The 16,587-nt window shown below is 32.8% G+C and overlaps 2 protein-coding genes across 3 annotated transcripts in view; both read left to right on the top strand.

Moving 5' to 3' along the window:
* Window positions 1-16,587, top strand: part of LOC114276268 (DNA repair RAD52-like protein 1, mitochondrial) — a 160,753-nt gene that overhangs the window by 78,885 nt on the left and 65,281 nt on the right. The gene's annotated exons all lie outside the window — the stretch shown is intronic.
* LOC114305063 (disease resistance protein RPV1) lies at window positions 357-6,127 on the top strand. The gene is made up of 5 exons (XM_082868862.1): window positions 357-1,036; window positions 1,629-2,730; window positions 3,525-3,962; window positions 4,047-4,994; window positions 5,087-6,127. The coding sequence occupies exons 1-5, from the start codon at window positions 510-512 to the stop codon at window positions 5,654-5,656; spliced, it is 3,585 nt and encodes a 1,194-aa protein (XP_082724988.1). The 5' UTR covers window positions 357-509; the 3' UTR covers window positions 5,657-6,127.

The following is a 16,587-nucleotide window of genomic DNA, read 5'->3' as shown; positions in this document are numbered from 1 at the left end:
GATTGAATTGGTTTGGGGCATTTTAGTTGTCGTGTTTGGTTGGGAGATTTGGAAAGAGATCTGGAAAGAGAAAGGGAAAAGGTAGGTAAAATGTGAATAAAATGTACTTACATTTTATATAATTTCACACACCTTTTTCATTTCCTTTTCTAAATTCCTTTTTAAATCTCCCAACCAAACACAACCTAAACAAATGAAGGTGGGTAGATTGGTTCATGATTTTCCAAAGGGTAAGAATTTTTAAATAATTGTAAGGACAACAAAAGGTCCCACAGAAAATAATTTGGGAAAGACTTCGTAGAACATAGAGTCAAGAATATATTCTTGTCAAGACACATACAAGCTTCCAGGAAAAACCAACATGTAAATTAGATAGCATTTCTCTCATCGGTTTCTTACTTGGTACTTCATATACATATACATCTATAAATATCCATGGTGCCTAAACAGATATAATTCATATCTTGGCTCTTCTGTCCTTAATTGGTCTTTCTTTGAGCTTTAATCCAATGGCATTTGTCAGATCCCAAGAAACCTCCTCCTCCAATTCTCATTGTAGTTATGATGTGTTCTTGAGCTTTAGAGGTGAAGACACTCGCAAGACGTTCACTGACCACCTCTACACAGCTTTAGCATACGCAGGATTGCGTACTTTCAGAGATGACGATGGAATTGAAAGAGGGGAGAATATTAAGTTCGAATTGAACAAAGCAATTCAAGAGTCGAAGATTTCAATAGTTGTCTTCTCGGAGGACTATGCATCTTCAAGTTGGTGTCTCGATGAACTTGTCATGATCCTCGAACGCAGGAGGACTGTTGGACATGTAGTTCTACCTGTTTTCTATCATGTGGATCCATCTCATGTGAGGAATCAAAAGAAAAGTTTCAAAGAAGCATTTATGAGGCATGAAGAGAGATTTCGTGCAGAAGCGAGTGAAAGAAAAGTTGAATGGATTGGCAAAGTGGAAGAATGGAAGGCAGCACTTAGAGAAGCTGCAAATTTGGCAGGGATGAACTTACAAAATCAAACTGACGGGTAATTTCCTCCCAAGTCCTTTTCTTAGCTAAGCATTACTTATATCACCATTTTTTGGATTTCGTAGATTAAAGTATTTCATACTAGGGCCTTTTGAATGAAGAATTATCTGTTCAAATTTTGGAATGAATTGTTTTGTTAATTATGACAGATTTACATAGTTTAGTTTTTGTAAGATAGCCTTCAAACACAAAAGCATCCTACAATTCAGTTTCCAAAAAAAACAAGTTGAATTTATTAACTCATGCTTTTTTAAGATGCTCCTTCTTTTCAAGTTATATGAAAAGATCACAAGTAGCTATTCATTTCTTTTCATAGACATTTTATTGAAATTTGGCCCATTGTTTAAAAGTTTCAACAACTTGGCTTACTAATCAAAAATTGAAAAACAGAACAATTTATATTAGATAAAAGAGTATTGTTTCAAAACCATGATAGTGAAAACCCTTTCTTTTCATCTAAGACTCTTCCAATTGTTTCAACAAAGACAATAACATGGTCTTTTGGTTTAGTATTGCATGAGAATTAGCAATTAAATTCAATTGATGGCATTCTTATTGTTCTTTATTTTCCATCTTAATATGATAATTAGACTTGAGTCAAAGTTTATCCAGAAAATTGTGAAAGTAGTTGGAGACAAACTAAGTCGCACAACCTTGGGTATTGCCCCCCACTTGATTGGAATATATTCTCGAGCTGAAAACATTGGGCTTTGGTTACAAGATGAGTCTAGTGATGTTGGTATAGTCGCAATTTGTGGGATGGGCGGAATAGGGAAGACAACCATTGCCAAAGTACTATATAATTTGAACTTCTCAAGATTCGAAGGTAGCAGTTTTCTTGCAAATGTAAGAGAAAATTTAAAACAACAAGATGGTTTACTTCGATTACAACGACAACTTCTTTCAGATATGTTAAAGGGAAGAAAGGAAAAATTGTATAGTGTTGATGAAGGAGTTGTAAAGATTAAAAATGCATTATGTTGTAAAAAAGTTCTTGTAGTCCTTGATGATGTGGATACAACAGATCAATTGGATGCAATACTTGGAATGAGAGACTGGCTTTCTCAAGGTAGTAAAATCATCATAACCACCAGGCGTGAGCAATTGCTCAAGGCTCATGAAGTTTGTCGAGTGCACAAGGTTGAAAAATTGGATAATGATGAATCCTTGGAGCTCTTTAGTTGGCATGCCTTTGGGAAAAATTGTCCCATTGATGGTTTCATAGAGGACTCAAAGAGGGTGGTACACTATTGTGGAGGGCTTCCATTAGCTATAAAAATTTTGGGTTCTTCTCTGTCTGGAAAAAGTTTAAATATCTGGAAAAGTCAATTGGAAAAATTGAAAGCATTTCCTGATTATGAAATCCTTGGAAAACTCAAAATAAGCTATGACTCTTTGCAAGATGACCACGATAAAGATTTATTCCTCCATGTTGCTTGTTTCTTTGTTGGGATGGATGAAGGTTGGGTAGTTACAATTCTAGATGGATGTGATTTTTACACAATGGTTGGGATTCAAAATCTCATTGATAGATCTCTATTAACAATTGATGAAAGCAAAAAGTTGGTGATGCATCAATTGGTTCAAGAAATGGGAAGAGAAATTGTTCGGCAAGAATCACCTAAGGAGCCAGGAAAACGTAGTAGACTTTGGAATCACAAGGATTCCTTGAATGTTTTGAGAGAAAATACTGTAAGTGTTAACCTTGTTGCTTTTCATGTTTATTTCTATTTATTTATGTAGTTATGCTATTTATATCGGAAAAATGATCTAGAAAAATCTTTGTATAATATAATAAAAGAAAATGGGTAAATTACACCACCGGTTCCTCTAGTTTGATCAAAGTTTTATTTGATTCTCGTAGTTTCAATTTGAACAATTTAGTCACTACAAATTTTTTATTTTTTATTTTTTGCAATGTGGTCTCTCCAACATGTGTTGTTAAGATTTTGAATGGAAAAAAATTATATACAAAACTAGAGGGACCAAATTGAAATTCAAAACAAATTACAATGACCACCGGTGTAATATATTCATTACACCGATGGTCTCTATAGTCTATTTGAATTCCAATTTGGTATATTATACTAGTGGTCATTGTAGTTTGTTTTGAATTTCAATTTGGTCCCTCTAGTTTTATATATGGTCTTTTTCTGTTTCAAATTCTAACGGTAAGTAGAAAGGGACTACGTTGCAACAAATTTGAAAGTGTAGGGATCAAATGATTCAAATTGAAATTATAGATACTAAAATAACACTTCGCTTAAACTATAAGGACTAATAGTGTAATTCAACAATATATATATATATAGATATATATCATCTAGGATAATAGGGCAATTGGATTTTTGAAATTATCAGTTTCATTTTTGTTGTTTTTATTTGAAAAAGGCCACATCATTTTGTATGATTGATCTTTGCAAAAATTATATTTTTATAGCATTACTCTTATTGATAAATATTTCCCTCCTCCTGTTCATTGTCAGGGGACAAGAAAAATCGAAGGCCTCACACTTGATATGAATTTGCTCCAGAAAGATAAGCATGACAGGACAATTTTTGGTGTTAATAGAAAACGTCATTATGATGAATTCCTCGACACACCATTTTTAACAAATGTAGGCAACTCATTTAAAAGATACTGTTTTGGCATGTTCTCCTCCAAGAATGTAGGCACTGCTCTAGGAAATTCAAATCAAGTAACTTTGGAAGTTGATGCATTTGCAAGGATGCATAAACTAAAACTTTTGCAGCTCAATTATGTACAAATAAGTGGAAGCTTGGAAAATTTTCCTAAAGGATTACGATGGTTATGTTGGCATGGATTCCCTTTCAAATTTATACCTTGTGATTTTCCTTTGGAGAGCCTGATTGTTCTTGACATGAGTTATAGTAGCTTGCAAATAATTTGGGAAGGAGAAAAGGTAAGTTCCAAATGCATATATATATTTTAATTTCGTGTGAAAACTGAAAGAAATATTAATAGCAGCTTTTTTCTTGTTTTACAGCTTCTCAAGTCACTAAAAATCCTTGATCTTAGTCATTCCCATTGCCTTACTAAAACTCCCGACTTCTCGAAAGTCCCCAATCTAGAGAAATTGATATTTAAAAATTGTGCAAGGCTAGTTGAGGTTCATGAATCCATTGGACACCTTGAGAGACTTGTTTTGCTCAATTTAGAAGATTGCAAAAATTTGAGGAAGCTCCCGAGAAGCATTTGTATGCTAAAGTTTTTGGAAACACTTGACATCTCAGGTTGCTCAAATCTTGAGGAACTGCCAACAGGAATGAAGACTATGGATTCATTAACAGCTCTCCATGCCAATAGAATTTCCATGAGTCAATTACTCTCTACCAGTAAGGAGGTCAAATCATGGCATTCATTCATCTATCCCTGTCCGTTGAAGCCAAGAAAAAGCATGGAAATTTCATGGGCTCTTTTACCACGGTGCTTGGTACACTTAAGTCTTGAGAACTGTAATTTATCAGATGATGATTTTCCTATGGATCTTGGCAACCTATCCTCATTGCAAATTTTAAATCTGAGTTGTAATGCAATTCGTAGCCTCCCAAATTTCATTAGAGGTCATACTGGACTCCAGATCCTTAGTTTAGATAGGTGCACTAGGCTCCGATCACTTGAAGTGTCGCAGAAATTGAAAGAATTATGGTTCGTAGGATGTACATTGTTGGAGAAAGTAACCTTTCCAACCATAGAATATAATGACATATATGGCAATCAAGGCACTCGCTGTTTGCGTCCAAATGAACTACACATGGGCAGAAATTTTAATGTAGTCGAGATTATGGGAAACTTCAAGCTTGAACCTTTAGGAAATGTTGACATGGAGATAACTAACAATTTGGGCTTGTCCAACTTAGGATCCATGGGAAGCCAAACTGTTATGCTTGCCACCAACTGGTACTCAGACAGTCCAAGGAAGCTTCCCCTACAGGTCTCTCTCTCTCTCTCTCTCTCTTACACACACACATACACACACACAATATATACATAATTGTTAAATTAATTATGCTTTATGTCGCACAGGGATGTCATGAAAAACACATATTCTATACTTATTGTTTAGGAAGCAAGGTTCCAGACTGGTTTAATCTTAAAAATGAAGGATCTTCAATATCATTTACTGTGCCGTCGCATCTTAATTTCAGAATCCGATGCTTGATTGTATGTTCTATTTATACACTTTGCAATAATCGAAAAGAAGATGATAGGCTTGATAGGTTTTATTGCGGCACACATACTAGTATCAGTGATACGACCAAGAGTTTGATTTGGAGACATTTACCATATGTCCGTGGCATTCCAGAAGCTGATGAGGATATGATGATGCTAAGCTATTGGAAGTTTGAAAATCAGTTGGAATGTGGCGATGAACTGAATATTTCAGTGGTTGGAAATGGGTATATTCATGTAAAGGAGGTGGGAGTCCATCTTGTGTACAAGGAGCAAGAAGAGAAGAGTAGCCAATCAACTAGTGAAGAAGAATCCCAACAATTCTCTCACTATGGAAATGTAATTCGCAGAAATGCAAATGGTAAAAAAGTCTGCCATCTAGGTTGTCATCTGTGGAATTGCAGAATTTGTGACGGTCTATAATCTCAGCCTTCGTGCACTACTACCTTTGGGAATTGGTTGTTTTGGAGCTGTGAGATTGGATAGGCAACGATGTTAAGGATTTTGATTAAGTGATATGAATCAGTTGTATATTGCTAGTGGCTCTGCTTTGTGATTTTCTGTTATGAAGGCAGAAGTTATTTCAGTGAGAGAGAATATGTTGCTACTTTTCTTTGATTTTGATGATGCTGTGTACTACTGTTTAGGTGAAGCCGCTGCTTCTGGGATTATATTTTAATTTGGAATTCTCGGAGTTATTTTGCTAACATCTCCAATGGTTGTTGCTATATTGGGGTTGCTATTGCTATAATTTGGCAATAAATAGTGTTATTTTGCCAAATTATAGCAATGGTGCTCCAATGGTCATTTGCTATTTTTGGCAAATCTTAACCAACTTTCCCTCCAACTTTGGAGATGTTGTTTGGATATAGGTTTTTTGTGATTTTATTTTTATTTTTTTTTTGTCTTTTGTGACATTTTTTTATCTGTTTGTTAAAAAAATTATATATTTATATTATTTCCAACCAGACAAATATAAAAAATGAAAAAAAATGAAAAATTGAAAAAAAAAATTTGTTTGATTAATTCACCCCACCAAAAAATATATCACTACATATTTAATAAATTTTTTTAACTACACATAAAAAATAAACAATCACCAATTACCCATCAACAACCAACCACCAATAACCATCCATTATTAACCTAGCATTCATTCACTCACATCCACCCACCCAACAACCATCCATTATTCATCCACTCACCCAACAACCACCCATTATTCATTCACCCACCCAACAACTATCCATTACTCATTCACTCACCCAACAACCACCCATTATTTATCCACTCACCTAACAACCATCCATTATTCATCTACCTACCCAACAACCACTCATTATTCATCCACCCACCCAACAACCATCCATCATTCACTCACCCACAATTTTCTCTATAAATACAACATAAGGTTTTCTACAATTTTCATATTCACCTACCTATCATTTTCATATCTTCAAAACTCTCTGTACCCACCAAAAAGATTTTCTATAATTTTCATATTCACCCACTCACCCATCTACCTACAATGAACAATTTGAGTAAAGCCATATTAAATGGAGATTTTGATGAATCTTCATCATCTGATGATGATATCATCATCATGCAACTATTCACAGCGCAACAACAAAGATTACAGATGTTAAGCCTAAACCAACAAACCAGACGCGTTGGTTCCACAAGTGGTCGTCGATACATTAATCGTGAGAGGGTCAAAGGCGACGAACAGATTTATAGAGATTATTTTGCAGATAATCCTATCTATCCAGAAGAATACTTCCGAAGACGTTTTCGAATGAGGCGGTCATTGTTTGTTAGTATCTTACACGATATTCAACAAGTGAATGAGTACTTTATCCAAACCCGTGATGCTAGTGGTGCTCCTGGATTATCCGGTGTACAGAAGATGACTGCAACACTTCGGATCCTCCAATACGGCGTGCCTGCTGATGCTGTAGATGAGTACATTAGAATCGGCGAAAGTACTGCAATTGCCGCCTTAAATTTTTTTACCAGATCAATTGTTGCTACCTATGAAGCCGTTTACTTGAGATCTCCAAATGAAGCAGATGTCGGCAGATTATTGCAAGAGGGAGAGCAACGCGGGTTTCCTGGAATGTTAGGGAGTTTGGATTGTATGCACTGGCGTTGGGATAAATGTCCAAGTGCCCAAGCCGGTGCTTACACTGGGCACTATCACAAACCAACAGTTGTACTCGAAGCAGTTGCTTCCTATGACTTGTGGATTTGGCATGCTTTCTTTGGCATGCCTGGCTCTCTAAATGATATTACTGTTCTTGACAGGTCACCTTTATTTGCTGAATTAACTAGAGGACGTGCCCCTGCTGCCAACTACACCATCAATAATCACGCATACACCATGGGGTATTATCTTGCTGATGGTATCTATCCACGTTGGGCAACGATTGTGAAAACAATATCTCAACCTCAAGGCGCAAAGAGACAGCTATTTGCGAGGATGCATGAGGCATGTCGGGAAGATGTCGAAAGGGCATTTGGAGTGCTCCAAGCACGATTTAATATTGTCAGTGTGCCAGCTAGAGGTTGGAGTGATGAGGATCTGTACTACATCATGAAGACGTGCATTATTTTGCACAACATGATCATTGAAGACGAGCGTGATATTCCAGAAAATGAACGCAGTGCAGCACAACTTGAGACTGATACGAGTAATTTGGGCTGTCAAGTGTCACGCGATCCGAATGAGGAGTATGCTCAATTTATGTTGAATCGGCAAAGGATTGGATCTGTTGAAGCCCATAATGTAATTCGTAATGATCTAATTGAACACTTGTGGTCCCGAGCTGGAGAGTTAGATTAAATTTGCATTTTATCTTTTTAATGACAGTTAATGTCATTTAATGTCAGTTAATGTCTTTTTATTCCAATAAAATGTTCTTCATTTAATGTCTTTTTATTTTACAATGTCTTTTAATGTCAGTTAATGTCTTTTTTTACATTGTGAAGTACAAAATACTCAAAAATGTTTCTTAAAACAACATGAAATTTCATTAAAAATTACATCAAAAAATAAAGACTAACATTTATCCCATAATTACATAAAAAAAGGCTAACAATTACATCAAAAAATAAATGATATTGCAAAAAATAAAGACTAACATTTATCCCGTAATTATTCATCAGGAGGTAGGGGGAAATAAAAATTTGGGCTGCTCACATTTGAGGACCACTTGGCGAAAATCTCATTTTTTCGCATTGTGTAATACACTTTCATCTGAGGGTCCAAATGAGAAATGTCCGCAGTCATTATTTGGTGTTCTTCTTTTCTCATCTCATGTTCTTGTCTTCTGATCTCGAAGTCATGTTTTTTCATCTCAAGTTCTTTCATCTCCTGCATTGCTTGAATCCTTTTTTCTTCTCTTTCATTTTTTTCTTTTCCTTCTCAGCAAGGTATTGGTTAAATGTGTCCAATTGTGTGCTCATATTTTGAACTTTAGCTTGAACGACTTGATTTTTCCGAAATAATTCTTTTGCAGATTTCCTACCCATCGGCCTTTTACCCCTTGCAGAGACACTACCCTCACCAACAATTGGATTGTTACCAACACTTGGACTGGTGTCATCTTCAAGAGAAATGCAATTATCCATAGGGGAATCGGGGGCTGAATCAGGGGAAAATGGTGTATGTATCCTTGACTTCACCGTATTCGTAGGAGTTACATCTTGCCACTTGATATTGTTTTGCAAGATTGACCAACAATGTTCAAAAGCAAAATGTTTCTTTTCATCTTGATGGTATAAAAGTTTTGCTTGAAGCATCTGTATCAATATTGAATTAAGTAAGTATCAATAAAATAAAATAAAATATGAGATCTTACTAGATAAAATAAAATATGTATCAATATTGAATTAAGTAATTATTTAATTTTTATATGAGACGAAATAAAATAAAATAAAAACTAATGCAATAAATGAAGATGAAATCTTACTAAATCAACTTGAGACATCCCACTTGGGTGTAGATTTTCGACTTGCGCTAAACATCCATGAAATTTGTTAGAACATTTCATGATTGTACCCCATCGAGATTGGATAGAAACTTGTGTTCTTGACTGATCATTCTGAAGGGAGCAATAATTTTCATAAATTCTCCCCCAAAAGTGAGTATAAGATTGTGAATTACCAACAATTGGATCTTCAGAAATGTGACACCAAGCTTTACAAAGTGCCATATCTTCAGCAATGGTGAATGATTTTCCTCTCTTTATTTTTGATGAACCTTCCATACCGATTGTGTAAAGAAAATATAAATCAAAATAAAAATGTAATTTAGAAAATTTGTTGTGAAATGAAATTGAGTAAAAAGAGAGCACAAAATGTTTGTATTTATAGAAAAAAACAAGAGCCGTTTTAACATAAAAAAGAGCCGTTTTATTTTTATAACCATTTTTATAGCCGGTTTGTGTTCATCTTTTTTTTATAGCCATTGTAGATATACGTTTCAATTATGTTTTTATTTAATTTTTATTTATTTTTAATGAATAAAGTAACCCACTCATCAATAAAGTAAACCCAAGTTCATTCAACTTTAGGAAATTTCCAGATCCACTCTTGAGAGAGACAGAGAGCTTCGAAACTTGAGAGAGAGAGAGAGAGAGAGAGAGCTTCGGATGAGTGAAGATCAGAGGCAAGAGGGAAGGTCAGAGGGAAGATCAGAGCTTCAGATGGGTGAAGATCGGAGGGAGAGACCTTCGGATGAACTTCGGATCAGCTTTAGATCAATGAAGATGAACTTCTAACCCTTTTCAACCCTTGGATCAGTGAAGATTTTTTTCGGATCAGTGAACTTAAACCCTCGGATCAGGTATTTTTCTTGGATTATTTGAGATTACCTCTCATTAATCTTGCTCTTTCAACCCTCCTTCTACGCTGCTCTTGGATTATTTTCAGCCCCGATCTCCTGCAAATTTGCAGCAAAAAAAATGTTTTGCTGAATTTGATGAAATTCATAGCAAAAAAAATTGATGAATTCATATCAAAAAAATTCATGAATTCGTATAAAAAATTGATGAATTCGTAGCAAAAAAAACATTCCCAGATAGCAAAAAAAATTCGTATATATTTTAATAAATGAAGATGAATTTAATGAAATCTTTTTAAATCTGTTTTTGGTATGAATTTGATGAATTCTGGAATATTGATGAATTCTTGTTCATTCTTGTTGAATATTGATGAATTTGATGAATATTGATGAATAAAATTAGTGAATATTGATGAATTTGTTCATTCTTGTTCATTCATGAATATTGATGAATCTGGAAAATCCCAACCAAAAGGGAAGGAGGGAAGGAAGGAAGAGAGAAAACAGTTAATTTTGGGTGACTTGGCAGATTTGGCAGCTGCCAAAGTAGTTGCCAAGTTTGGCACTTGATTTGGCAGCTGCCAAATTTGGCAGCTGGTATAGCATGCCATTGGAGAAGCCAAGATTGCCCAAGCTGCTATATTATGGCTTTGGCAGCTGATATAGCCATCCATTGGAGATGCTCTAACATAACTCTCACCTAGTGCCTGACAAAATCAAATTCAAATAGTCTATTTTAAAATAGGAGCACTGTTTGGATTCATGTGCTCGTATATATTCTATTTTAATAATTCGAATTGTTTATTCTATCAGGTATTCATTTCGTTTATTTCTTTCACATAAAAAAATTGGGTCGATCTACTAATTATAATATATTTAATTTATCGAATTTCTCACCAAAAAAATAAATAATTTATTTTTCAAAACACAAGATTGTTGTCCAAATTTTTGGTGTCAAACCTAATAAATTGAATATATTACAATTATCGGATCAGCTTAATTTTTTGTATGGATTAAATGCATGAAATATTCAACAAAATAAATAATTTGAATTATCAAAATAAAACTCATGGTAATTCCCACGAGTTTAAACAATGCTCTCCAATTCAAATTATGAATTGGAAAGAATCCTCCTCCAACATAATTGGAGAGGGTGAATAATAAATGAATACTAATCACCTTTACCATTATGATATCACCCCAATCAATACTCCAATATCAATCAAAAAGACTCTAAGTACAATAATAAGAGAGTGAAGAAAAATCCCACTAATCCAAGGAATACGAAATGTTACATTTTCACTCTTTTTATTTTTTATTATTTTTTTTAAATGAAAAACACTCCCTCCTTTTATGAATTACTTTGTCATATCATGTATTGTGTTTGTCCTTTTTGTTTAATCCTTTTTGGTTTAGTCCCCAATTTTATTATTTGAGATTGGGACGTGTATATATGTTTATTTTCTTTTTACATTTTTATCTTCTTTTTTTTTTAATTTTTTTTTTGCTAAAGATTTTGATCAATTGATGGGTTTGGGTTGGTATGTTTTTCGAAACATGAAAGTCAGGCCGACCTTAACTTTTTGGGGGTTTAACGCGAATTCAGAAGATGAGCCCTGACTCTCATATATATTTTGAAATTGGTAAAATAATAACAATTTTCAATTTATTTTTATTCTTTTTCTTGTACCTTCTATAAATTTGTTGCATATGGTATATATAATTATTGAGATAAATTTTGAACATTTTCAATTGTTAACACTCTTATTTTATTCACATTTTTTTCCTGACGTAGTAAATTAAATTGTAAAATTTGATTATTTTCAACTTTAAAAAATTATTTCTATAGAAATAATTGTAACTCATATAATCAAACAATATTCTATATAATAATTCACACATTTGGCAAGCAACAATCTATTATTTTTAAATAATTAATCAGCTCAATTGTTTGTTTAAATAATCTACGATTTTAAATTACTAATATTATAATGTAGTGTTTAGTTAACCGAAATGAAATTGAATTGAATGGAATAGTCATTCCTTAGTCTCTTTACAAAATTATTATTTATTCACAATGATGAATGATGATTTCGTTTGTAATCCTTTTTAGTAAATTAAACGTGAAAATAGACATTATGATGAAATGATTATTCTATTTAATTTTATTTTAATAAACCAAACATAACTTATGACCAAAATAATTAACCAAACATATCGTAAGATTGAAATTATTTCAGGACTCTATTTTTTAGACAAAATTTAAGAGCCCGAAGTGATGACCTTACTCGCCTTACCTTAGGGCTAGCTTCAAATTCTCTGAAATGAATTACTAGACTATATAAATATGCCTTTGATTTATTCCCTATTTTTATTAGATGTGATTGGGCTATATTTGTATTTTGTTGAAGGGTTAAATAGATTTGGGTTTGTGAATTTTGATAGATTTGTGTTTTTATAAATATGACAATGTTATTTCAAATTCTTTGCAATAAACCATCAGACTATAGATATGTGCATGATATTTACATAATGTGTGAGATTTATGTATTTTGAGATTTTATATACTAATTAAGGGAAATTCTATTGCAGTCATAGGATAAGTTGGGAGTAGATATCCAAATTTGATTTTTTTTTTTTTTTTTTTTTTGGTGCCATTTCCACAAAGGTACATTTCGGGAAATTTTTTTTTTTTTGATAAAGTGATTTTGTTAAAAGCATTACAAAAGTAAACTATTTGGATTATTGAAATAAGACTTAAGATAAATCCTCCAAACCCTCAAATTCTTGAGATGTGAATATGATTAAACATAGCAAATGCTTTTAACTTACATTTGACGTGTAGTGGTACTACATGCACCAATTAGTGTACTAACTAGTATACCAACACTAATTATAACATTATTATTGACCTCACTCATTAATTGCATTATAAATATCAAAAACATCTTAAATTATGCCACATCATCAATTGATGCACTAATTAGTACATAAATTAGTGTATATAGCATTATTCTTTGACGTGAGTACACAAAGAAACACAGAGTTCAAAAAAATAGAAAGAAAAAAGAATCACCTTGTTTGGTTCTAATTTACTTAATTTAATTTTTTAAAAAATTAATTTTTTATTTTTCATATTTTTTTAATTTTTAATGAATTTGTTTTAATATTTTAAGTGAATTTTTTTTAATTTTTAAATACACCTAACTTAGATTTACATAAAATATAGTAAAAAAAAAATTTTTAAATTAATAAATACACAAGAATACAAAAATATATTGAAATTTCGTATTTTTTTTTTTGTTTTTGATATTTATAAATTGTTAAAAATTATTTTTCACAAATATTATACTTTTAAATTTTATTTATGTTAAGTGTAAAAAATTTGTTTAAAATATTAAAAAAAATCAATACAAATAAAAAAAATGATAAAAATAAAAAATTCAAATTTTTAAAAATTGATTGGAACCAAACAAACAAGTGAATAGAGCTCAAAATCATCATCATCAGTGTCATCTGGTTGGGAATGGTTGTTGGTTTTGCGAAGCTCTTCTAACCATTGTTACGCTTCTGCCTCTCTCTCTCTCTCTGTGTAAAATGTTTCAACAGAATTTACAAAAATTGTGAAATTTGTTATATAGAAATGTTACCTTTCATTGTGCTAAATAGACATATGTCCATTTGTTTCGAAGTTAATATTGATTTATATTTTACAATTTTTGAATTGACTCACGCAATTTTTAAAAGTATGTCATTTTTGAGAAAATGATGCAAAAATATTTATGTCACTGTTGGAAAATAGACTTTTAGTGGCGTTTAAAAAACGCCGCTATAAGTGCCAAAAATGCCGCCAATTCTTTTTGCGACGCTTAGCACCAAACGCCGAGGATGCGGCTGTCGCTATAACTTTGTGACATTTTGAAAACGTAGTGATATTAGAATAGGCGGCGTTTTTAAAAACGCCACCAAATGTCCTCCTAAAGACATGCTGACGTCACTGACGATATTTAACGACGTTTTGGATCGTTATATCTTTTTTTAAAATATGACCGTTAGTAAGTAGGGTTTAAGAGGCGTTTGTAGAAACGCCGTCATATCCCTCTTTTTTTTTCTTTTTTTTTTTTTGAAATTGTACTAATTTTATTTGATTGAACTAAAAAAATTCCTGTAATAACACTAACATAAAATAATAACTCCCATTCAAATAGCTGTAATGAAGGATTAATTCACTTTCTCAATCAATTAATATCCAATCACCATTATTCACAAAATTAACATATCTAATATCCAAAATCCAAAAATCATGTTTTAACATTAACCACAAACTAACATATATCCAAAAATCATGTCTTAGCATTAAACTTGTAGTCTTCACTGGTCTACATGCTTGCATCAGAACATAAATTGCAATCAGATTCACCAAAATAAACACAAATTGAAGAATTTGTACCCAATACTTATAAACAGTACTTAAAACTTGAAGAAGCACTAACAAGAAGATTTTATCATATACCAAGAAGCACTAAATACATATAAAGAAAAGGACATACCCAAAAACAATACAGACACATATGAGAATCATGTAAAATTAAATAAATAATGCTCTCATAGCATAAACAAATTAGTGGCCATTTGATCTAACTCCCACTCATTGTGTGCTTCTTTGTTTTTGTTAAATCTGATACAGAACATCAGCAGAACAAGTTGTGTGCTTCTTTGTTTTTGTTATATCCTCACATGACGACACAATTGTGTTAAATAAATGTACTAGAGGAAACAAAGAGCACTTCATCATGTAGTAAACATGTCAGTGTAACACATACATAAATAATATTGATTATTAACTTACATTAACTTATTGGTTGGTTGAACTAACAAGCCTAAAATTCTACGGCACTGAACATGCTTCTTGTGAGCAAGTTCAACCTTAATGCCTCTGAGAGCTCTCTTGACTTGATAATAACAAACAAAATCAGTTCCAATAACTTGGAAAGAGAAAACATTAAACCTGAAATATTAATATTGACCAGAAATACAACCACTACCACCCATAAGAAAAAATAGTAAAATGCTTATAAGAATAGCATCTAGTCATGGAAATCCTATTTCTTCACCTTCAGTCTATATCGTTACCCTCAGTTTTGTTCCATCTCAGCCTAAAATATTTAGTATTCACTTTTCAACAAATTAATATAAAATCCTACTGTATGTCGTGAGGTATAGCTACCAAAAAATACCTTAAGACATTCTTGATCGGATAGAGGCCTTATCAGATCCTTAACATTGAAATACTTTTCAACAAAGTCAGTAACAAGAATGGGTTCGTAGAATGCTCTGGCTGACATATCTGCAAAACAACATTCAGATGTCCAATTAAGAATGATCAACAACATCATAATTTTTGGAGGAGGCCCATAATAACCTCAGCCAGTGCTATATATTTCATAAAATATGGGAAGAGGGAGTGGAGAATTGAAAAATATTTCTACCAATATTAAGGAAGAGGCCCATCTGAATAGGACGAAGACTTTGATAGAATCCTTTCCAATATTGAAATCCATTTCCAGGTCACCTACACCAAAGCTTGGAGAGAAGAATGACCTTCCCACAACTGAATTACTGTAATCAAAAGCTTCAAAATCAATCACCCCTGTTCCCAAAAATTGATATACCACATGACCAAGATAAAAAGAAACAAAACAAGAGTTCAAGCCAAAAAAAAAAAACTTAATAATAGTTATTGGTCAGTGAGAGAAATCACTTCATCGATAGTGTTGCCCTTAAAACCACATCAAGAACTTGTATAGTTTCTTGTGGGGTATCAAGTTGTCTACCACACATGAATTCTTGAAGATGATGTATGTCAGGTTTAGCAGCAAATTTGATTGAGACCTTAAATTCACGATCCTTCCTGCAATTAAAGCAAGCATAGCATTAACTTCAACTAAAGCATACCATATTTTCTTGTTGGCACAAATTTGCTTCTAGATAATGACATAAGAGCCACCATCTTACTCAAAATAAATAAGAAAAAGATTAAAGCTAGTTTTCCATTTGAGTTGAAAAGCAATTGATAATAAGGTTACTATTTTCAATGCTCTTCACCAATCACACTTCAATAAAGACATATATATACAACTCAACTATAACAAATTGCAATGAAACCACAAAATAGAGATAACCTTGCTCCTCTATCTTGGTCGACGAGCTTGATGACAAAGTCCTTGGAAGAAAAAGGCAAAGGCCTAGCAGTGTAGACACTCTTCCTTCCATCATAAGCTAGCTGTCGCTTGCCCAAGTGTGACTCACGGTACAATTCAACAAGCTTGTTAATGATTTCCCGATGGAGTTTTTTGGAAATAACCTCAGGTGTGATTGATACCTATATATATCATTAAGTGAAATTGTGATTTAACCATAACAAGAATTAGTTGTAGAGAGGCAAATTACAAAACAGCAATGCCAATAGAAACAAAACTGAAACCAATAAACTACTATGCAACACAGTACA

This window comes from Camellia sinensis, chromosome 5, assembly GCF_055761805.1.
Source record: "Camellia sinensis isolate YWXY chromosome 5, ASM5576180v1, whole genome shotgun sequence".
Classification (NCBI taxonomy): domain Eukaryota; kingdom Viridiplantae; phylum Streptophyta; class Magnoliopsida; order Ericales; family Theaceae; genus Camellia; species Camellia sinensis.
The sequence above is the reverse complement of the archived record's forward strand: the minus strand, read 5'-3'. Positions and strand labels throughout refer to the sequence as shown.